The sequence below is a fragment of the Corvus cornix genome, chromosome 4 (assembly GCF_000738735.6).
Source record: "Corvus cornix cornix isolate S_Up_H32 chromosome 4, ASM73873v5, whole genome shotgun sequence".
In the NCBI taxonomy this organism is placed as follows: domain Eukaryota; kingdom Metazoa; phylum Chordata; class Aves; order Passeriformes; family Corvidae; genus Corvus; species Corvus cornix.
This window is the reverse complement of record NC_046334.1, coordinates 48,438,642-48,460,734: the sequence shown is the minus strand read 5'-3', so window position 1 is coordinate 48,460,734 and position 22,093 is coordinate 48,438,642. Positions and strand designations below refer to the sequence as shown.

At 39.4% G+C, this 22,093-nt stretch overlaps 1 protein-coding gene across 1 annotated transcript in view; it reads right to left on the bottom strand.

The window, feature by feature from the left end:
• Positions 1–11,454: 11,454 nt before the first annotated feature.
• KCTD8 (potassium channel tetramerization domain containing 8) overlaps positions 11,455–22,093 on the bottom strand; it is a 94,148-nt gene continuing 83,509 nt past the window's right edge. The window contains exon 2 of the mRNA XM_039551539.1: positions 11,455–12,772. Coding sequence (XP_039407473.1) covers positions 12,312–12,772 — 461 coding nt within the window. The 3' untranslated portion in view covers positions 11,455–12,311. The remainder of the gene's footprint in view (positions 12,773–22,093) is intronic.

The window sequence follows — 22,093 nt, the reverse complement described above, 5'->3', positions numbered from 1 at the left end:
TTTATGAAGAGAAAGGTGCCAGATTCTCATTTGCACTAAGGCTCTTCACAAGGAATGACAGTAAAAGATGCCTAATAGGTGTGTAAGATGCTTTGTCTCCAGTTTTAAAAACCTCTCTCTACTGATGGAATGGACAGCTGTTCTGACAGTGTCTAAATGAGCAAAGATCTAAGATTTTGTCAGTAGAAAAGCAAATGGACAATGAAAGACAAATGCTAGTTCTAGGATTTAGAACTCATCACATATACATATACACTATTTTTTGTTTGCTAAACTGTTCATTTATTACAATAAGAATAAGTTTTCTCTCCATAACCCTAGGGACATGCCTAATGCTCTCCCTGTTGATAAGACTTTTTAAGGCCTGTATTTTTTCTTCTACCAGCTCCATTGCTTTTAAAAGTCAGTCTTAGCAGTTACACAAATTGAAGGGGAGGGGGCAGAGAAGTGGGGTTTTTTTTTGTTTCTCTGACAAACAGGTATTTCCAGAAGCACGCTGACATTTCATCATCCTCTGGACAATTGTATTCTCGAAGAAGGGCTATATTTTGTGGGTGATTGCTTCCAATACACAGAGTTAGAGCTTCATTGCTGTCCTGTATTAGTTTAACCTTTTTGTCCCAAATGAAATTATTATTAGCTGTTTCAAATGCAAGGAAGTAGAAATGAGCAGTAAGCAGAACTGTCCAAGGCAGGCATTTGCACAGTTTCTGTTCCTTCACCTGAAAAATATAGAAAACTTACAGGAAAGGGATTACTTTAAATCGGCCACAACTGTAATGACAGAGACATCATTGCTGTTCCCTGCATTTTTGTGAATACTCCTTTATAATTTTTTACGGTCTTAGTATTCCAATCTTATTTTCCTTCCTAAGAATATATCTAGTTGAACAGCTGCTGTATGCATACCCATTGTCAGGAACCATGGTGGCTCCCTGGGGAACAGCAGTGCAGGAATGGGCAGCCAGGACTTGTCCCAGAATCCCAGCCAGAGAGCAGAGCAACCAGGGCACAGGGCCCCAGCCCTGAGGAGTGAGTACCTCTCTGGGGATGAAGATGGACATAGGCCAGGACATCAGCCCATGGAGGGGGATTTATAAAGGGACAGACTGTCAGCTTTGCTTACAATCCAGGCATCCTAAACTTCTGTTAAACTGTAACTCACCTGCTGCCTAAACCTTCAGGTCCATCCATCATCACCTACCTACCCAAATGTTGCAACCTCAGTACACACCAAAGCTACATCCCAGGTCCTGTAGACGGGAACAGTCCTCAGCTCATCCAGCAGAACATCTGGAAAGTCACATCTGTCATGTCCTGGAACTATTTTGCTGCTCTGGATTTCCCTGAAAGCCTAATTTTCCTATTTTTCTTTTTAATGAGGTGAGTGACAGAGCTATCTTGCTGCCAGGGATGGCTCAGTTAGTGATGCTAGAGCTGAGCAGCCATTCCCCATCATGAATCTGTGTCCAATTACAATGCAATTGTCCAAAAGGCAGCTGGTGAAGAAAGCATCATGAGCATCTGGGAAAGGAGGGGAAAGGCAAGGTCTGTGCTGGGAAGCAGCTATCAGTTCTGTGAAAGGGTGGATTAATAAGGGAGGAAGTTTTCTGGACCAGACAAGGCTGGCAGAACTCAGAAATGCCTCTCTTCCTTTCCCTACTATTCAATATTATTTCACTTGGAAGGCATATTTCTGTCCTCCACAGCATGTAAGGGAAGAAATCACTGTTTCCCATTCCACTCTTATCATCGCCTTACTGAGCAGTCACTGCTTATTTTCATGGCCTTGACTCCAGTCTCAAGCTCCTTTTCACAACCTCTCACAAATGGCTCAGAGGTGCTTCCGGCTTCCCCATGGTGAATATACTGATGATCGCCACCTCAGCCTAGAAAAATCATGGTGTCTGAGCACATTGTGCCTGTTTCTGCTCCCTCCAGGATCCTCCTCAGCCACTGTGTCATGCAGGCATTGTGGCAGGCAGGGAGAGCCCAGACCCAGCTGGGGTAGGGGCTGTAAGCCCTCTCGTCCTGCAGCTCTGTTCCCTGCAAGTTCAGGAAAAGCCAAGATCAGTTTACTGCCATCACCACCTGGGCTCTGCTTGGCAGGTGCATGTGACTGCATGGGTGTTGTTTCAGGCTCCTCCTCTGGGGCAGCACCTCACAGCTTGCTGCATCTCGGGGGTTCACCGCATGGTTGACATAAATTCCTGTGTGCTCTTCCGCTTCCCTCTCCACACTTACCACTAGCTCTGTCTTATTTTTATTCAAGGAGAGACAAAGTTGGCTTCTAGCCCAGATTTGCAGCTGGTGTCTCTAGAAGAAAGCTTACAGAGGGAAAAAAAACACAAACCAGTAAACAAATAACCCAAATTCTGTGCTGAATCTGCAGACTATGCAGTTGGCTTCATTCAGCCTTATAAGACATTGGAGACTGAGGGGAGGTAAAGGCTGTAAGTACTTTCTCCTATGATGGGGAGAGCAGCAGTAGTTGCTCTCTCTCCTCCAGTAGTGGCCAATACACTGAGAATCCCAGGTGGGAGCAATGCCTTTAGCAATGCTGTGCATTGCAGGAGTTAGAGCCTGGCAAAGGAGAAAGAAAATAGGAATTTGCTGTGATGGCTTAGAGAAAATACACTTTGCCACTGACAGAAAATATCCCTACTGCCAGAAATGGTTCTTTCTTTCAAAAAACTTTCAAAAAACGTAGCCTGTTTTCCCACCTGAATTGCATACTGAACAGCACAGCACAGAAGGTACAGACAGGGTTATTCTCCAAAGAGGAGAATGCACCTTTTCTACCATGCAGCATTGCCCTTGGGTAATGTTAAGTGGACTTGCAATGTTAAGTGTTGAAACAATTCAGGGCAGTGATGGGTCAACAAATTGTTTCAGACAAGTGCCTTCTACAGAGTCTGGGCAGCCCCTTTTCAGGTTTTCCTTTGAGAAATTTTGGGTGGAACATCTGCTGCAAAGAGCAGAAAAGTGCACCTTCAGACACCCACCCCAGTACCTCTGCCTGGTGGATGGACTTGGAAAATTCAGCTATGTGGTATTGAGATAGAGAGACTCTGCCTTGAACCTCTGGAAAGGTCTGGATCTCCATTATTACAGGTAGCTGAGCTTTTGTGCTCCTTTTTAAAATTGTTTAACCAGTCTTTCTGAGGAACATGGTGCTCTTCCATCTACCCATCTTCCATGAGGTAAGATTCCCTGGCTACCAGCTGCATCAGAATATTGCTCTGCACTGCTAGCACTTGAACAGATGGTAAATGTAAGGAGTCAGTTTTGAGGCATTAATCCTGTAACTGGATACCCATGGACAAGAACCCCATTCATATGAACAGACATTTGACAAAGCAGAGGGTCTTACTTAAACATTAGGCCGCAGGGCCAAGGCCTATGCGGAAACACCCTCAGCCATTCAGGAGCTTTCCTGCTTAGTGGTGCGTGATAAAACTTCTCAGCTATCACACACCAACCAGAACCTTCAGTAGGGGAATAGGTCATACATGAGGACATTTTTTTTCTATTTTGCATTCTCATGATATGATTTCTAAGTTAGTTGATCACACAGTTGATGAGCAAACAATAATGCCTAGTAATTTGATAAGTCTTACAAATATGAAGGTGTCAAAAAGGAAGACGGGTAACTAGGAGGATTTGTGAAGAAGAAGCATGCTCTAGACATGACTTAATTCACAGGGGGTTTCATTGATGTAAAAACAAAAGAATATGAAGAGATTGTGATTATACCCCACACTCTAATAAAATTTAAAAAGAACCATTTTAAGGACTACTAACAGGAATTACAATCTCTTTGCATTTAAGTTACATTCATTTCAATGGTCTCAGTTCTTGTTTTGCCATTTTCAATTGTCTTGGGGCAGGAGACAAGTCTTTATGCTTAACTGTACAGCATTAAACATGCAGCTCATGCAAAATAAATATAGAAGTGAAGCATGACAGGCATTCTGGGATATTAAGTAAATCAGCACACACCTACTGCATAAACAGTCATTGAATATCTGTGGGTGATGGGGGAACCTGAAGAAAATGACACATCTTCAAACCTGTGAGAAAGCATCAACCAGATAATCGTGTAAGCATGTGACAGCTCAAGACCCTTTTATCTTACCAGCTGAAAAGAATCCTTTGACCATTTAATGGTTACAGTAAATACAAGATATGATAATTCTGGACACTGGTCCTGCATAATATTGCAATTTTGCTGAAATTTTCTGCAGTCAAGACCATGATGGGATGTAGCACATACCCAAAAAACATATTTGTGGGAATAATATATTGCACTTGCACCATTGTTAAGGCATAATCTAGGAACTTACATCTATGCTTCCTAAGATTGGCATTGACATGGTGGGGCATTCAGGAGATGAGGACCTTGATGGCTGCTATGAATGCAAGCAGGATGTCAGCTCCTGAGCACCAGCTGGGAACTATTCAGTGATCTGGGAGCCTCAGTCCACAGGATGTCCATCGGCAGATCATCAAGGTAGTCATGTGGGGATGATGCATTTAAAGCACATAAAGATTGCATTGCTCCCCAGGTACTTGAAGATGGGAGGAAACCACTCAAATCACTTTCATCAAAGCCATGGAGAACTTTTTTTGTCCTGTTCCTTCTTATTTTCCCTCTCTTTTCCCCATGACAGTTTCACTGTGTGTGAAGACTTACAGCAGGACACAGAAGACTTTGGAAAACTTCTGCAGCTTTTCAGAAACACTGATGCAGAGCTAATTTATTGAAAGCTTGTATGTGTAATAGTTCTTCTCATTTCTGTATCCAACAGAGCAGCGTCATTACTTGCCTCCTGCTGAGATGCCTATCACAGATTGGCTCAGACAATTGCTGTTTACCACTGTGTGGGAATAAGACAGACTCACGACGAGTACTAAAAAACAGCTCTTGTCAGACAAACTTGATTGATTATTCCTTTCAAACGCACTACAGAATTAGTGGATGAAAGGAATGGGACAGCATAATAATTCCTGATTTCAATGTCAAGAAACCTTACTTGTAAAATTAATTCAAATTGATTTGGAGTGGAAGTAAGAATCTGTTGTTAAACGTGATGATAGGTCTTACTGAGATGAGGGGAAGGGCATAGGGATCACTGCAGAGATAACATGAATTTTCCAGAAACAGTAAAGAAAAAAAGAGTTACATGCCCAAGTCTCAGTAAATGCCACAGGGAATTTGGGACCTCTGTGTGCTTGTGAAGGTCTCTTTTGCATATTTTGTTTGGCATCTTCTCAAAGTTAAAGTAAGTGGAATGTTCAAGAAATTCAATTTAAAAAAAAAACCAACAAAACAAAGATAGATTCAAAAGTAATTAGAAATATAGAGAAAAGTAAAATATTTTACGAACATTTGAAGAAAGCGGCCTGGTTAGAAATAATTGAAAATCTGGGCTATATATTCACAGGAAAAAGTATTGGGGGGAAAAAAAAAGAAAGAAAAAATTGACATAATTTGCGATATAAAAACAATTAATAATTAATTCTGCAAATGGAAATATCCCATCACAGTGCAGGAAGGAAATCTTTTTTTCTTATCTCTGTCGTTCTGTTACTGACCAAAACTAGAATATGTGCATCTTCTTTCCCAAAACACCATTGAACAGCTGGAAGAAGTTCAAGAAGAGTCATGAGATGTATTTGAAACAACAGTCCTTAAATTGCCAGGGAAGCTTCAGGTAATTGTTCACATAAATTTAGTGACTGTAGTAACGAAAATAGAAGTCAAGCCTACTTTTTTATCAGAGAACAAGAAGGTGGTTTTTAATTTTTCCATGAGGACATTCAGGACTGGCATCATAAAACCTGTGAAAGAGCAACTTTTTTCCCGAAGACTGGTCTTAGTTCTGCAAGATGGTGAAAGCAAGCTTGCCCTTGGCAAAGGATACACAAGGGCTCCTCATCCCTCCCTGTCCAGAGATGGAAGCATCACATGATGTCCTGGAGGGGCTGGGGCTTTCAATCCTTTGGGATGCCTCCAAATCCACAGTGGCATGGAGGACTACTTTTATCCCTGTCTTGTTTAAGCTCATTCTTGACTGTATGGCAGGTGTTCAATCACTCAGCAGTCACCTAAACTGCTCATGTCAGAAGCTTACTAATGTAATTTAAATCAGGGGTAGGTATAAATCAGAACAATTCAGGGCCACAGTGCCAGTGACTATTTTGTGCTGCATTGAATCAAAGGCTACCTTCAACCGAAAAATGACACCATATGAAACACACAATTCACCTAAATAGGAAGAGAAACAGGGAAAAAAGTTTTTAAGGGTTATTGATTGATAGTTTTCACTATTCCTCCTAGGCCAAACTAGCAATCCAGTAGGGATGAAAAATATTCTATTAGGTGTTGCCTGCAGTCAAAACTTTACATTTACTATGTACAGTATATATTTATGAAGAAAATAATTTTTCAGCAATGTATCCAGAGGAATCTAAGTTTGGAGCACATTATAAATTGATTGGTATTAAATTAATGAATTGCATGCATGTTAAACAGATAACAGGCAAAGTGATAGTATTTCAGAATTAAATGTTGCTTTGGAATCTGTAAAGATTATTTATTGCCTATTTATGATTTCCATTCCTTTTACATAAATTTAATTAACTTCTTGTTCCTGGTACTCATCTGTTCTGGGGTGACTGCTTGCTAAAAATTACCCTGCACTGTAATTGAAATACTTAACATGCTCAGTGATAGAACTTCATCTAATATGTCTATGAAGGATTATATGAACTAGGGTCTTAGAACTAATTCCATCAAGCTATTTCTACATTTCCTTTTTATAAAGGAAATATAAAGTATATGAAGGAACATAAAACAACATTAACATTGTGAAAAAACAGAGAAATTTTAAAAGGCAATACAACATAGAGACATGGATATTCCCACTATATCCATCTGGTCTGTTATTGTTTTTCACAATTCCTTTTCCTTATTATCTGAGGAGAAGAGATGGCCCAGTAAGAAGAGGAAGAGTCCTTAGGGGAGGAGAAAATTCTCAAATACTTCTGTTATATTCATCACTAACTGTATTGAGTCCATTTGTGCTTTTCCCCAATGTGCCTTACACAATTTAATACCTGCAGCTGAGGATTGCAAGGGTGCCAGGCTCCAAACAGATGGGAACACAGTTGCTGCTGAGTTTCTCTTCTGGGCACCATTTTTACTGTGTTTCCTCAGCACCCCATTTCATACTGTCACAAGCCCCATTTCAAAGAAGGAAGAGATTGCCATCTTCTGCTATGGTTCTACACATAAGAGTGCTGGGATTTAGTCCCACTGAAGGGCTGTTTTCTGTGCAAACAGTAATGATCCAGCAGAATAAAACAAGAACCCCAGTTCAGATAGTGATGCGAGGTGTTCTGGTATGAAGGCAAGTACCCACTGCAGCAGCCTGCAACAAGTTGTGTATCCCCATGAAAGGGTGTAGGGTGTGAGGAGGAGCTCTCACAGCTCTTACCTGAACCAGCCTCGTGCAGCCCAGCACCATCATCTCTGAACTGGGGTGTCTGATTTAGCTGCAGTTCCAACACACAGCAGCTGTAGGTGGCCAACAGGGTGCTGACAGCATCAGTGGTTCATTTATCAGCAAATAATGTCTTTGTGGCTTGTTTCACTGGAGGACTAGCCTTTGCTAAAGGGATGTAACACCTGACAGTCTGAAACAGAGCCCAAGCTGTAGGGCAATGTGACTTTGCCTTCCAGCTTTATGGCATCTTCGTGCCAGCAGTGCTGAAGTTATTCAAACCAGTAACACTGCCAGTGTGTCCAGCTTCCCCCATTGCTTTCCAGTGTAGTTTAGTCTCTTCTGAATTTAAATATATGTCCTCAGAAAAGGAAAGGATAAGCTCTTAAATAAAAGTTACTGCATGGATGTCCATAATAATAATGAAAAAGAGAGGGGCAGAGCGGAAAATATGAAGCAGGCTGAAAACCTCTTCTAGATAACAGATCCTGGAAAACAAGAAACTACTTGCTGGCCTGTAATATATAAGCTGAAGTAATGTGTGAATGCTATTTTTATGATGAGCCACACAAGTGGTGCAATCCTGCAAAAACCTAAAGATTTCTTGATAATTTCTGGGCATTACAAAGAGCCTGGTTCAGGACATGAGTCACTTGTAAAAGAAACCCAACATTGCCCTCTTGTTACTAATTTGGGTTTTCCACCTCCAGCAGGAAGTGTATTTTTAAATACCATTACTTGAACAAAGACAGCATTAGCAAGTCAAACGATTTTGCATAAGCACTATTTTTTTTACAGGAGGCCATAAAATTATTCATTTTATGCAATTTATCATTTTTTTATTCATTCAAAGGAAATCAAAGTGAATTCTAAAATTCTATTTCAATAATTTTAATTTTAATTAATTTAATTCTAAAATTCTATTTTAATAAAATTCATTTCAATTATTCTAAGACTTAAAAATTCTTGTTAATGGAATAATCCTTCAGTAATAGACTTCTCCAACATGTCATTCTGATCTTTGTTAACACATTTTAAAGTGTAAATATCACTGTATGGCAAAACTCCGTTCCCCAACATTCAGTTAGAACCATAAAAACTAGTGCATGTAACATTTATGATGAGGGCTTAAAATTCACTTCTCTAGTGAATAAACATGGGCAATAATAACATTACTTTGGCAACGGATTCTAATTAATTACTCTCATGAAATATTAGCTTAACTGGGAGATTACTTAAAAAGGAAGATTTTATTCTTATCAGTTTCAAATCTTTAATCTAGACTATGCCATTCTATATTTCTGAACATGTTAATATTAAGAATTAAACTCATTGGAAAAACATAATGGGATATGTATTTCATGTTGAATTCCCAATAAGACTGTAATGTAAGGAATTGTGTTGATTTAGAAAGAAAATCTGCAAAAGCAAGAATTCCATATTTTAAGAATTGCTTTCCTTCCAGAAATAGACTTAATTTACATGTTAAATTATCTTTGTATTTTTTCCTTATTTAATCTTTAAAATAAATTTTATCAAAGAAATTATCACTTATGTTTTATTATAATAATGATGACTAAAACCTACCTAGTCTTTAATTACATTAAATGGAATTTGCACCCATCTTTGAAAAGGAGGGAAAGGAGGACCCTGGGAACTACCAGCCTGTCAGCCTCACCTCTGTGTCTGGGAAGGTCATGGAACAGATCCTCTTAGAAACTGTGCTATGGCAGACAGGCAGCACAGCTTCACCAAGGGAAAGTCCTGCCTGAACAATCCAGTGTCCTTCCATGATGGAGTGACTGCATCAGTGGACAAGGGACAAGCTACAGATCTATCTGTACTTATGTAAGGCCTTTGACACAGTCCCCACAACATCCTCCCCTCTGAACTGGAGAGACACAGATATGATAATAAGAAAATATAAGATTATAAGAAAGACGCAAACAAACATTTAGTAGGACCTGTTGTGAAAGGGAAAGTGTTAATGGTTTTAAAATAAGAGGGCAGATTCAGACTAGTTACGAGTAAGATAAGGACTTCTGATATACAATTCTCTTGTAACACCTGGGAGCTTCCAACCAACCGTAGCCACCTAAACACCCACAAGCTTCCCCTTTCCACTGAATGTTTCAGCTTGTGTTCTCCCTAGTTGTCTGAAAACTGTAAGATAATAACTGTACAGATAGGGTTGGAGCTCTAACTGGGTGAACTGGAAGCAAAGTGTGACGGAATTAGAATATGACTGAGGGATTCACGTGACCTGTGGCTGGTCCCCTCTCTCTCTGACTACAACACACTGGAATTTTTCACTCTGAAAGAAGGAGAGTGTAATTCCAAAACCAAAACACTTTGTCTTAAGATGCCACTGTGGTTACCAAGTAACAGTAATGTCATTCATCTGCCACATCACTCACATGCCTCATGAACACATGGAAAGTGGTTAAGGTTATCAAAAATCTTATGTTACACATGTATCAAGATACATATTATCACAATACTCTGGTCTCCTCAAGAACAAATCAATATGTTTTGAGGAATTTTAGGCAGTATAATAAAAGATAAAAACCTCATAAAAATATTTATATACTGACAAATTAAAACCAATAGACAGGTCAAAAAATCACCTAAGCATACCTCAGGCAGTTACTTCCTGGAGTACTGAGAATAACTAGGAAGGCAAAACAAACCTCCAAGCTCAACAGAAAGGTTTACTGGGAACGCTCAAGATGCTATCTGCATCTAAAATGTATAATCCCAGATGGAAACAAAGCTCTCAGTATTAGTCTAACTTTGGACTAAGTAAAACTAGAATTGTACCCACCAGAGGATTAATGGTTAAACAGTTGGAATTTCATCAGGTAAAGACTAGGAAGCCAAAGATTAGAAAAGATAGAAAGTAAATACTAAACTCGTCTAAGAAGCATTAAACTTTCAAAAGAAAGAACAGATCTTTTGGACCAGGAAAAAGCAAGCAAGGAACATAAAGGCAAACCTGAGAAGCCAAGTGATTTCATACTGGTCTGCATCACTTCAGACTAGACTTATCCAGGGAACACTCTTTCAGGTTATTAAAATGTTGTAAAAAGATGTTGAAGCCAGGTGATTAACTGAATAGGAGAACAACCAGTTCTAGACAGGTTAAGAAAAAAATTGGTGAATGAAGTTGCTGAGCTACTATTACAAGTTTTTTAAAGTGGCTTTGTAGAGGACTAAAAAGTAATACAGGTATCAGGAATCACCCTGGAAATTATAATACATGAAGTCCTCTTTAGCTAAATCAGTTAAAACTACCATAAAATGTAAAACATCTCGTCTGACACAACTGTGCAGTTAGTGCTACAGAACATGTATGGAGATTAACCCTTCTAAATGTGTACATGTGCATTTGTGCGCTCACAGCAATAATTTCAAGTCTGTAAGAACTCAGCAGCTCTTTTGTGAATGCCAGCAGGCCTTACCCATTTCAGCTATAGCTGTCTGAACCACAGTTGTCTTCTTGGTGTTCCTGTTATGAGAAAGGAATTTATTTTCCCGTATCTGGGCTGAGATAACAGGTTTGCCATACAGAGCTGACTATTCACAGAAACTTTTCATTTGTAAATGTAGCACACTCTGCTGTGGTATTTTAAATCTTCTATTTCTAAGCTGCTTTTTGTGAACTTGTCAAATTGGAACTGCTTTCCGCTCTGTTTGTAAAACCACTCAATTTTTTAGTTCATCCCCTGCTGCTTCTTAGTGTAAGTCTCTTTCTCTTAGAGTCTGTATGGCAGTTCCAATTAAATGGCACTACCCTGAATATTTCTTCCCACTCTTCAAATATGTTTTTTGTTTTGTTTTGTTTTGTTTTGTTTTCCAGCAGAGTAGTTATGAAAATATTGAACAAAAAGTAAAAACTTGCTTGATTCTATTTAAAAAGGAGAGGAGATAACAACAGCCAAGAAAATCTACCAGATGGTTCTTTTAATAAATACATTAAAGTCTCTTTTATTTTTCTCCATTTATAGCTACTAACATAACAAAAACTTTCAGACCATCAAACCAGTTTTCACAATCTGCCATAAATTTGCATTTCACAGAAATAATCCTGACAAGCACTAATAGATGAACGTTGTTGGTGCAATAATAAAACTATATAAGGCATATTTACACCATCCTTACATACAGAACACTGTACACACAAAAAAATCACAGATCCAGAACAAAGTAAATTCAATCCCTTAGACATTTTACGTTTATAGGCTCGGTATCAAACAAGTAATTCTCCAAGCAACAGACAACCTCTTGTTCTTGTGTGATTTATTTGTAACATTGTGCTCATGCAAAATAGGTATTTGCTTTATTGCATTAACATTGAGAGAACGTTGGGAATTAGTTCCAAAACCAGTTCAACTGAATTTTAAACCCTGTTTCTCTTTGTCCTTAGCAAGTCTGAGTCATTTTTAATGGTGACATAAAATGAGGTGTTAACTGATGATTGAGATTTTTATCTGTTAAGTTCCAAAACAATAATGAAGCTCAACTGACTAAGGTTTGAAAACCATCTTTCTTGACCATGCACTTATTTTCTTTGCTATTATGAAGTGGTTTAGATGAGACACTTTTTGCATTTTTTAAGTTTCTATCTTTTTATATATATTTTTAAAGAAAAACATGTACTATCCAACATCCACTGTTCACAGAAAGAAATAAGCAGCAGGAATACTCTGGTGGCAGAGTCGGCCAGGAGGAGGACATCAGTAAGTTAGCGGCAATGTAATAAACATCAAATGCTCCAGAGATATGTCAGGAAAGAGTTGATTACTATAACCCATATTTCTGTAACAGTTCAGACTGCCAGGGACGTTTGCGCTCTGGAAAGTAATCTGGAATGTGGATTTTTTTAAAATCTTGAATACATTTTCTCATTTCTTCCTCAACACTCAGCTTCTCACACACCTTCTTTTTGGAAAGATTTGTTTCTCTGGACTTGCTAATGAGAGTTTGAAAGAGTTCACTGTTCCTGCGTTTGTCTGGTGGTGGCATCCACTGCACTGGGGCCTTCTTAGACGGACGATCCAAAGTCAGAGTATTTGGCTGGTGAGCTGTGGATGGCTGAGTGCTGGTGGCATTTTCTTGAGGGGTGCTCGCTTCCGAGTGGCTGTCACAGCTTGAGGTGGACAACTCGTTACAGGAAGTCCCACTTTCACTGCCCTTGTCCAAGACTTTGTCGTGCTTCCTTTCTTCATGGTCTTGTTTGGGGGAAACAGTTCGCTGGGGGGGCCCTAATATAAGGCAGGAGAGAAAAAGTATTAAGCAAGCACTGCTTTACACAGAAAACTGATCAGACACCATTAGAAAAATGCGATTCATAGTCTCAGCTGACAAAAGTTGGTGTCATTTCCTTGTAGGCAAAAAAGCTATACACAACTGGTACACAAATTGAAGGTCTGGTCCTCAGAATTCCCACTCCTAAATATGTTTACAGCAAGAGTAACTTCACTGCCTGCCTGAGAATCCAGGTAAGGAAACATGCATAATGCTCACAGATTAGCTGCACTGCAAATCCTTGCACGCAAGTTTAAATGAGCTAGCTTGCTATTACACTGCAAGAAGTTTATTATGATAAATAAGATTTTGTTGTATAAAGGAAATACTACTGTACAATTTGAAAGCTCTCCACTTGAATAAAAATATTTCAGGGCTTAGATTTTAATTTTTTTGGAAGCTCTTAATTCACCTTCCCTGAACAGTCTACTGATATTGGCATCTGCAGATGTCAATTCTGCAGAAGCCCTGGACAGAAAAAGGAGTATTAAACCTAGGATAACAGAGAGATTTCTCACTACAGAGTCTTTACAGTTTTGGGTTTTTTTATCCTGTAGTGATTTCACCACCCTTCTTACTGTCAGTTGTTACCCCAGACTTGCCTTGATGCAGGCTCAGAATTCAGCTGTACACCTCCTACCACACAGGCTGGCAGGGAAAAGGAGGTTATGAAGTTATGGGTAAAGAGGCATTCTGCCATTGCAGGGGGAGAGGCCCATCAGCCTCTTGGCAGTCACTGCTCAGCAATTCACACGCCTGAAAATCAGATCTAGGCTCTTATTCCCTCCATATATCATTTTTGCTTTGAAGTCTTAAGCAGAATATGAATGTGAAAATTAAGTGGTAGCCACTAAATCTGTACAAACATTTTCAATTTTGAAGCCTTATTTCAAAACTCCAGCTGTGAAGTGAAATGATACTATGCTGACATCATACAAACACCACAATCTTAATTTAGGACACTATCTAAAGATGACAGAAATATCTACGGAGCTCAAGGGATGTTGGATTGGACTAAAGCGAAAAATTTCAACGATATTTAAGGATCTCAATGAAAATGTAAAGTGGGGATTCAGTGGCAGTTGTGTGTTTGCTACAAATCCTGAAATTGTTCAAACAGGTTAGGTATCTAAATATCTTATGAAAACTAGATTATCTTTACAGTTTATCCAGACACCACCAGCATCAGTTAACAGCCTTTGCCAGTAACAAAACTCAGGGTATGACAGCTCTACCTTGAGTCATTGGGACAGAGTTGTAAGATTTTTGATTCACTTAGCATTGTGTTGTTCAGAATTACAAATTAGAAATGCAATTACAATTACAAAGAATGCAGAAGGAATATGAACACTCCAGTGGTCTTTTTGACAGTGCAGTTCTTTGACTCAAAGGAACCTAAGAAGATTGCAATATTTTATGAGATGGGGGAGGGGGGAAACCAAAGCAATACACAGAGGAAAATAAAGATTAGTCTAACAAAAGCAGCATTCAACAATGCTTTTCTTTTGTTTTAGCCAGCATCCCAGGATGCTGTGTCCTATTTCTATAGTCCATCTAGAGAAACCCATGAATAATCAAGAGCCAAAGAGAGACAACAATCCTACAGGCTTGTACTTACATTATGCAGAGTGAAAAACACAAGCAATTTTCTACTTCATTATATTCAACCCAAATATTTAACACATGGCTGCAGCGATTTCCCTCCTCTTTCTCTTTCAGAAATATGAGCACCTTCTTAAATAAATTTACATGCCTTCCTTCTATTGTTGTATCTGGCATTTCATTTCATACCTCAAATGATTATATGAATATGCTAAATTGAGAGTCAGCTGGCATTATGGAACTACTCTGGCCTTGCAGCATGCAATTAGAAAACTGAGTAGTTAATCAGACAGTGATTTCAGTATTGTTACTCTGATTTTCAGTAACATGATTAACATCAATATCTAATCTAGTTTACAATCTTGGCTTCTTCAAATATAACAACTCACTCTAAGACTAAGAAACTAAAGCTTATTGTTAGCAATACTCAGTAGTCTTCAAGTCTCTTTCCTGCCCATTTTTTTTGCTGCAACTTCATATATCAAGATGTTATTTCTTGTTGGTTACTTTGTACTTAGCTCTTTATTGGTACTCCTTGCTTCTCATGGGCTCAAACCCACAAGGTACTAAGGATCTATTTCAAAAAATCCCACTGAAATACACCTTCAAGAATATAAAAAGATCCATTTCCTGCTATAAGATTATTCAGGAGCATGACAATAGGCAGATATTTAAATGCTTTTTTGGATTACAGCCCTGAGGTTCAGTACTTCACAGCACTGAGTTCTGTATGCTCCACTGAATTGCCTAAATTCACAATGACTTTAATCGAAACACAAGTTTCTCCCACACCTTTCCTTTTACAAATTAACAAATCCTCCCTCACAAAGAATTCTTTACATGCCTCTGCACTGCTTTCTCAGTAGTATGTTATTAACAGATGCAACAGTTCTGCTACAGGAGAGGTTTTCCTTACAGTATTTTCTGCCTGCTGAAACCCAGTAGAATTTTGAAATATATAGAAAAAGATCTACAAAATATTTGTTTAATTTTCAACATCAGGGATTATCAGACAAATTTAGCTAAATTTCTAATTCAGAAAACATCTCCTTATTGCCCTTTGTGCTGCCACACTCTCCACTGTACCTCCTCAGCCATTCCAGAATACCTTAAAGACATTTAAGTAGTTCAGTCTACATGAAACTACTTGTTTTCCAGGAGTGCAGAATAGTTCTTAAAAACTCAGAGAAAGTATATTTGCTCCACTGTGCACATAGAATCATATTTAGGTTGGAAAAAACCTTTAAGATCATCAAGTCTAATTGTTAACCTGACACTGCCAAGTCCACATGTAACACTAAAAAACATCACTGATTTACAACCGGTCTCTCATGCTCCTGCCTGCTCTAGGACCTCCACCACCTGCTGATTCCCCAGCTCAGAGAGGCTGAAGTGAGTCACTGCATTTTGGTCCTATCCAAATTATTTTCCTCTGCAAAGATATGGCCAGTTGCCTTCTCCACTGCCCAGCTCTCCAAATAGCCCCCAGGTAGCACTTCTCCACCAGGCAGTTCCAGTAGACATTGAACTTCCAAATTCTTTTTCCTTTAATGCTCTTATGTGGCTGCAACTCTCATAGAAATATAGAAAGTGAGCTAGCCCTTTACCTGGGCTTACTCATCACCTTAAGTATGGTGGTGTCATGGTTTAACCCCAGCCAGCAATCAAGTACCACGTAGCCACTTGCTCACTCCCCCACAAGCAGGATCCGGGAGAGAATCAGAAAGGTAAAAGCCAGAGAACTCATGGGTTGAGACAAAGGCAGTTTAATAGGGAAAGCAAAAGCTGCACACACAAGTGAAGCAAAACAAGGAATTAATTCCCTGTTCCCTATGGGCAGGCAGGTGTTCAAGAATCTCCAGGAAAGCAGGACCCCATTGCATGTAACAGTGACTTGGGAAGACAAACACCATCACTCCCAGTGTCCCCCCTCTTCCTCCTTCTTCCACCCACTTTATATACAGAGCATGATGTCACATGGTCTGGAATATCTGTTTGGTCAGTTGGGGTCACCTGTCTTGGCTGTGTCTCCTCCTAGTCTCCTATGCAACCCAAGTTCCTCAGCAGCCTGGCTGCATGAAAAGCAGAAAAGGCCTTGGCTCTGTGTAAGCCCTGCTCAGCAATAACAAAAACATCTCTGTGTTATCAACCCTGTTGATAACAAAGCACAAATCCAAAACACAGTTCAAGCCACTGAGAGGAAAATTAGCTCTACCCCAGCCAAAACCAGCACAGGTGGCTACTAGACTCCCAAGTCTAGTAGACTCGAAAGAATATGTCAAAGATATTTCTCTAATCAGGAAGGCATATTACATTTACTTTGACTGTACTTATTCCTCATCTGTGTTGCTCTTGGCACAGATTTTACCCAACAAGAGAGAACTGACAACTAAAAGAATCCCTTTCAATCAGTAGAAAATATGCATGGAAAATTATCTAGAAACTTATAAACTTAATTCTCTGAAGTGAAAATTGCTTTTATCAGTCATGACAACCAAAGCAGAAACCAGAACAAATTCTCTCTGAATTCCTGATCAAACAATAACAAAGCAACAGAGCTCCAGTCAGCGAAAGAACATGACAAACACCATGGCAAACCATCCAGTGACCACAAACTGTTGGCTGAAAATTGTAACCATGTATTTACATAAATTGCTGCAGATATTCATAAAGCACAGTCTGAATAACTATTTGAAGATTCTTTTAGCTCTACCTCCTGCATCAGAGAAAAATACTACACTGGAAACATTAAAAGCAAAAAATAATGATATTCTACTTGTCTATATTTGAATTTTTGTATACACTTATTTTCTTAAATATTAGTACAACAGCCTTAAAACAAAAGAAATCATATTCAAATCCAATTAACCTGAGTGCTCCATAACTTGGCTGCACCAAGAGCAAATCCTGCCTCGCAAACCTAGGGGCCTTTTATGGTGCAGTGACTATATCAGTGGACATGGTAAGAGCCATGGATGTCACCTATCTGGAGTTCTCTTAGGCCTTTGACATGGTTTTTCACAGCATCCTTCCCTCTAAATTGGAGAGAGATGGATTTGATGGGTGGACTGTTTGATGGATAAGGCATTGGTTGGATGGTTCCATCCAGAGGGTGAAGAGGTGGGGGTCAATTGTTCAATATTCAGATGGGCATCAGTGACAAGTGGTGTCCCTCTAGGGTCTACTGGGACCAGACCTGTTTAATGTCTTCATCAATGACACAGATGAAGATGAAACAGAAGATTCATAGATTAATCGAGTGCACTCTCAGCAAATTTGCAGATGGCACCAAGCTGAGTGCTGCAGCTGACATGCCTGAGGGATGGGACACCATCCTCAGGGACCTGGACAAGTCCTAGAGGAGGGCCCATGGAAATCCCATGAAGTTTAACAAGGTCAAGTGCAAGGTGCTCCACCTGGGTCTGGGCAACCTCCAGTACCAACACAGGATGGAGGATGAACAGATCACAACCAGCTCTGCTGAGAAGGACTTGGGGATGCTGGTGGATGAGAGGCTGGACATGACCTGGCAATGTGCGCTCTGATTGCAATTGGATTTACATTTTACGGGTTGGGATAGCTACTGGATGCTGTATGATTACTTGTGTTACTGTTCCTGCTGCTGTGACACTAAAAAGTTTTTAACCACCTTGGGACCCTCACCACCAAGAAGTCCAGGTTGAAGAAGGACCAACAGGATGATGCTGGATCCATGGGTGGTGACTATCTTCTGCTTGATCTCTCTCTCTCCTCCCCATCTCTCTTCTATTTATTTCTATCTCTCTACCTCACATTTACTGTTAAATAAAATCTGTATTATTGACTTTGGTATGGACTCATGTGCATCTTAACTCAGGCAGAGGCATCTCTCATTGGATCTTAACATGCTTGTAGCTCAGAAAGTCAATCGTATCCTGGGCTGCATCCAGAGCACCGTGGGCAGCAAGGCCAGGGAGGGGATTCTGCCCCTCTGCTCTGCTCTGGTGAGACCCCACCTGCAGTGCTGCATCCAGCTCTGGGGTCCCCAGCACAGGAAGAACATTGACCTGTTAGAGCAAGTCCAGAGGAGGGCTCAAGGATGATCAGAGGGATGGAGCACCTCTCCTAGGAAGTCAGGCTGAGGGAGTTAGTTCAGTCTAGAGAACTGAAGGTTCTGCAGCCTTCCAGTCCAAAAGGAACTACAAGAAAGATGAGAAGAGGCTTTTTAGCAGGGCCTGTTGCAATAGGACAAGGAATAACTATTTTAAACTAAAAGAGGGTAAATTTGGACTAGATATAAGGAAGAAAGTTTTTTGCAATGAGGGTGATACGGCACTGGAACAGGCTGCCCAGAGAGGTGGTGGATGCCCCTGTTGCAGTGGGGATCCTGCAACACGCATATATCAAACCAGGAGTCCCGTGGAAAGCAAATATGTATGGACAGACAGATTCTTGATAGCTGTTTCAGAGATGTTTATTTCTCCAGCCGCATGGCCGGGGCTCTGCCCAGGAACTGTTCCAGTCACGGGACCAAGGGTCCTTCTGCCCGCGCAGGGAACACAAACCAACCCATGGGAACGAGGCTGAGCAGAGGCAGGGAAGCCCCGTGTCTGTGCCCTCAGGGCCCCTCTCCCAGGGCTACACGGCGGGGAGAGGAGACCCCAACACCTCACCCGTTTTATTTTAATAAAAGGAGAATGAAAACAACTGGATAAACATAACAAGAACAGTTTCAAAACAAAACAAGCCACCCTCCTGAGCCTTTAAATGTCCAATCAGATTCTGTGGAACATCTTAGGGCTGACAGAAGGGAGACAGAACTCTGAGCATGCTTTGTGGGGAAACCGAGGCAGGAGAGGGTTTAACTTCTTCCCTCCCCCTTTTCATCCCCCACTCGGCATTGGAAAGGGATTTTTGGGGAAACAATTGGCAAAAGCATGGTTTTGTGAGGGAACCATGGATGAAAAAACGGATTGGGAATACACTGGGGGTAATAGGATATAGGATAAAAGGGAAAGGTGGGATTAGGAAAGGGAGACTGTAGGGGGGGCTTACAATGGAGATACCATCTAACATGACTACGATTTTTTGCATATATACTGCCTTTTACAGGAACACCATCAGGCCCAGTGACCTGCGATGGTTGTAACCCTTTTCTACCTTGTATAATTTTGAATTGCACCACCTCTCCATGCCCATCCTTGGAAACATTCAAGGTCAGGCTAGATGGGACTCTGAGCAATTTTATGTAGTTGAAGATGTCACTGCTCATTGCAGGGTGGGCTTGGACTAGATGGCCTTTAAAGGTCCCTCTCAACCCAAATCATTCTTTATGATTCTCCTCTTTCTTCGGTCAAATACCTGGTTTCCTGTATGCACATGTGAGATGCATGAATTAACTTCCTCACTCAGCTACTTTTTTCCTACAGCATTTCAAAGATAATTTTTTTTGTTTATAATTCAGTTTATTTTTACTGCAGAATGTAAAAGAAGTTGTGAACATATGCATAGATTGCTGCAGTTAGCTATTTTAGTAACTACTGTGTTGAAATGAATAATGGAAAATCTTAGCTCTGGAGTACAACGGCTATAGCTGGATGCAACACATGTAGATAAGAGTTGAAGCTGATATAAAAACAGGCATTTGGGAAAAAACCATAACCAACACTTTATATGTGTTCAGTATGTACCATCTCAATCAAGAAAGATGAAATCTGCTGAAAAGATGCTATCTTGTACTGTTGTTTCATAACATATGCATAAAAGAAGTGAACTGATTTGAGTTTTATCAATTCCCTTGCTAGCACTATAAAATAAAGCCTGTTTGCTGATTTAAGTAAAAACTTAAACCAATTAAAATATCAAGCCAACAAACCCAAAATCTTGAGTCTTTCGGTGATGTAATTTTAGTGAAAACAAAGTTCTTCAGGGTATTTTATCTTCATACTTTCCTATTTCTTCAAATGTACTTAAACTCAGATCTTCTTGATACAGTCTATTGAATTAATGAAATAACGCAATTAATTAAATCAATTCCTTTGAAATTATATAGCCATAAACAAAACTAACTCTTGCATAAACAAAAAACTTTTTGTAAATACTTTATATTTATTGAGAACTTCAACAAACATCTTTAAAAACATTTTTTCTTTCAAAAACATCTTCAAAAAATTGAAGCAAATTTGTTAACAAAATTATGATGTCAAGTACTGAAACTAAATAAATTTCATTTTTCTAGTTGATTTAATATAAAATGAAAACAGGAGGGTTTTAAACTGATACTATATTGGATGGCTCAGGAACATAACAGCAATGAGAACAAAAGTTATTTTTATTTGTATCTGCACAAAGAATTACATCTAATTCAACAATATTATTTGCAGTTTGATTCATAATTTTTGCAATTTGTGATTTGTCCTTGACTTTACTTAAAAGCAATTTTTTCCACACTCTTTCACATAGTGAAAAGTCCTTATTTTTAGGGGCTACACAGGACCTTTAGTCTGGAACACAGATAGGTTAAAATCCTGAATGAACTTCTCCTCCACCTGCTATCTCAAAATTACCTCAAAGACAGAGTGAAAGTAAGATGAAACATATTGCGTTTTATGATTTAATCTTTAGAATCTAAGTAAAATTAACTATAATTAATATGCAATCACAGAAAAAAGTACTCATCAAATCTCACACTGATGACGTACTCATCTAATATATCTAGGTTTTTTATTACCTTTCACCAAGACTGGAAGTATTACACTAAACTGAAATCTTAGAGAAAAGTCACCTGTGAAATCTGATGACAGATTACGGCTACTGTGGGAACACTTTCATTACCATAAGTTTGAGTACTTAATATCACACTTCAACGGTAAATGATTACCTTTTATGTCTAATTTCACTTTATTTATAAAAAAGATTACTTTTAAGAGATCTGAAAGGATAGCTTTAAACCCCTGACATTTTCAGTGGCATATTAATGGTATTTCCAGTTTTAGAAGAAAATCCTGTTCTTAAGAGCTCAGCTTGACACATGAATTCGCTTCAATACCTGCACAGGATTCAGCTTGACTCTTACCACTAGAGCTGTGGCTTAAAACTGTACCTTTATGGCTGGCAAATTCACAAGGTGCTTCCTGACTGCTGCACTCCATCCTATTTAATGCAGTACAAAATCAATTGCTTGGACCTAGCAGTGAGAGTTTATGCGGATTTAACTCCATACAGTTTGTCAAGGAAACTTTACTACTAATTTTAGTTATCAAAATTTACATCTAAATTAGTTCTGGGGGATGGAAGAGGAGGGGAGAAGGAAGGTCATGTCCCATTAAATGTCAATTTTAAGGCTAATATGCAGGCCTACACGTGAATTAAGTGGAGTGAAGTCCATGGCTGTCCCTCTGGCCATGGATGAATTTCTTCCATTATGAACATACCAAACAAACAACACTAATAACTGAGTATATAATGTGAGAAATATCTAAGTGCTCTTGACAAGCTCTGCTCTAGACAGCTTGCACTTATGGGAAAAACTGAAGAGTTCAGCACAGATATTTCTGTGGAATAAAATTTTGTGTAGGAGTCCTTGTGCTATGTGGCTTCAAATTGCTTCAAGTAAAAAAAAAAAAGCCATTCAGTTTCCAATTTGGGTTTCATCTGGTACAAAATTTCAAACCACTTCTTGAATTAAAGTCTTGATC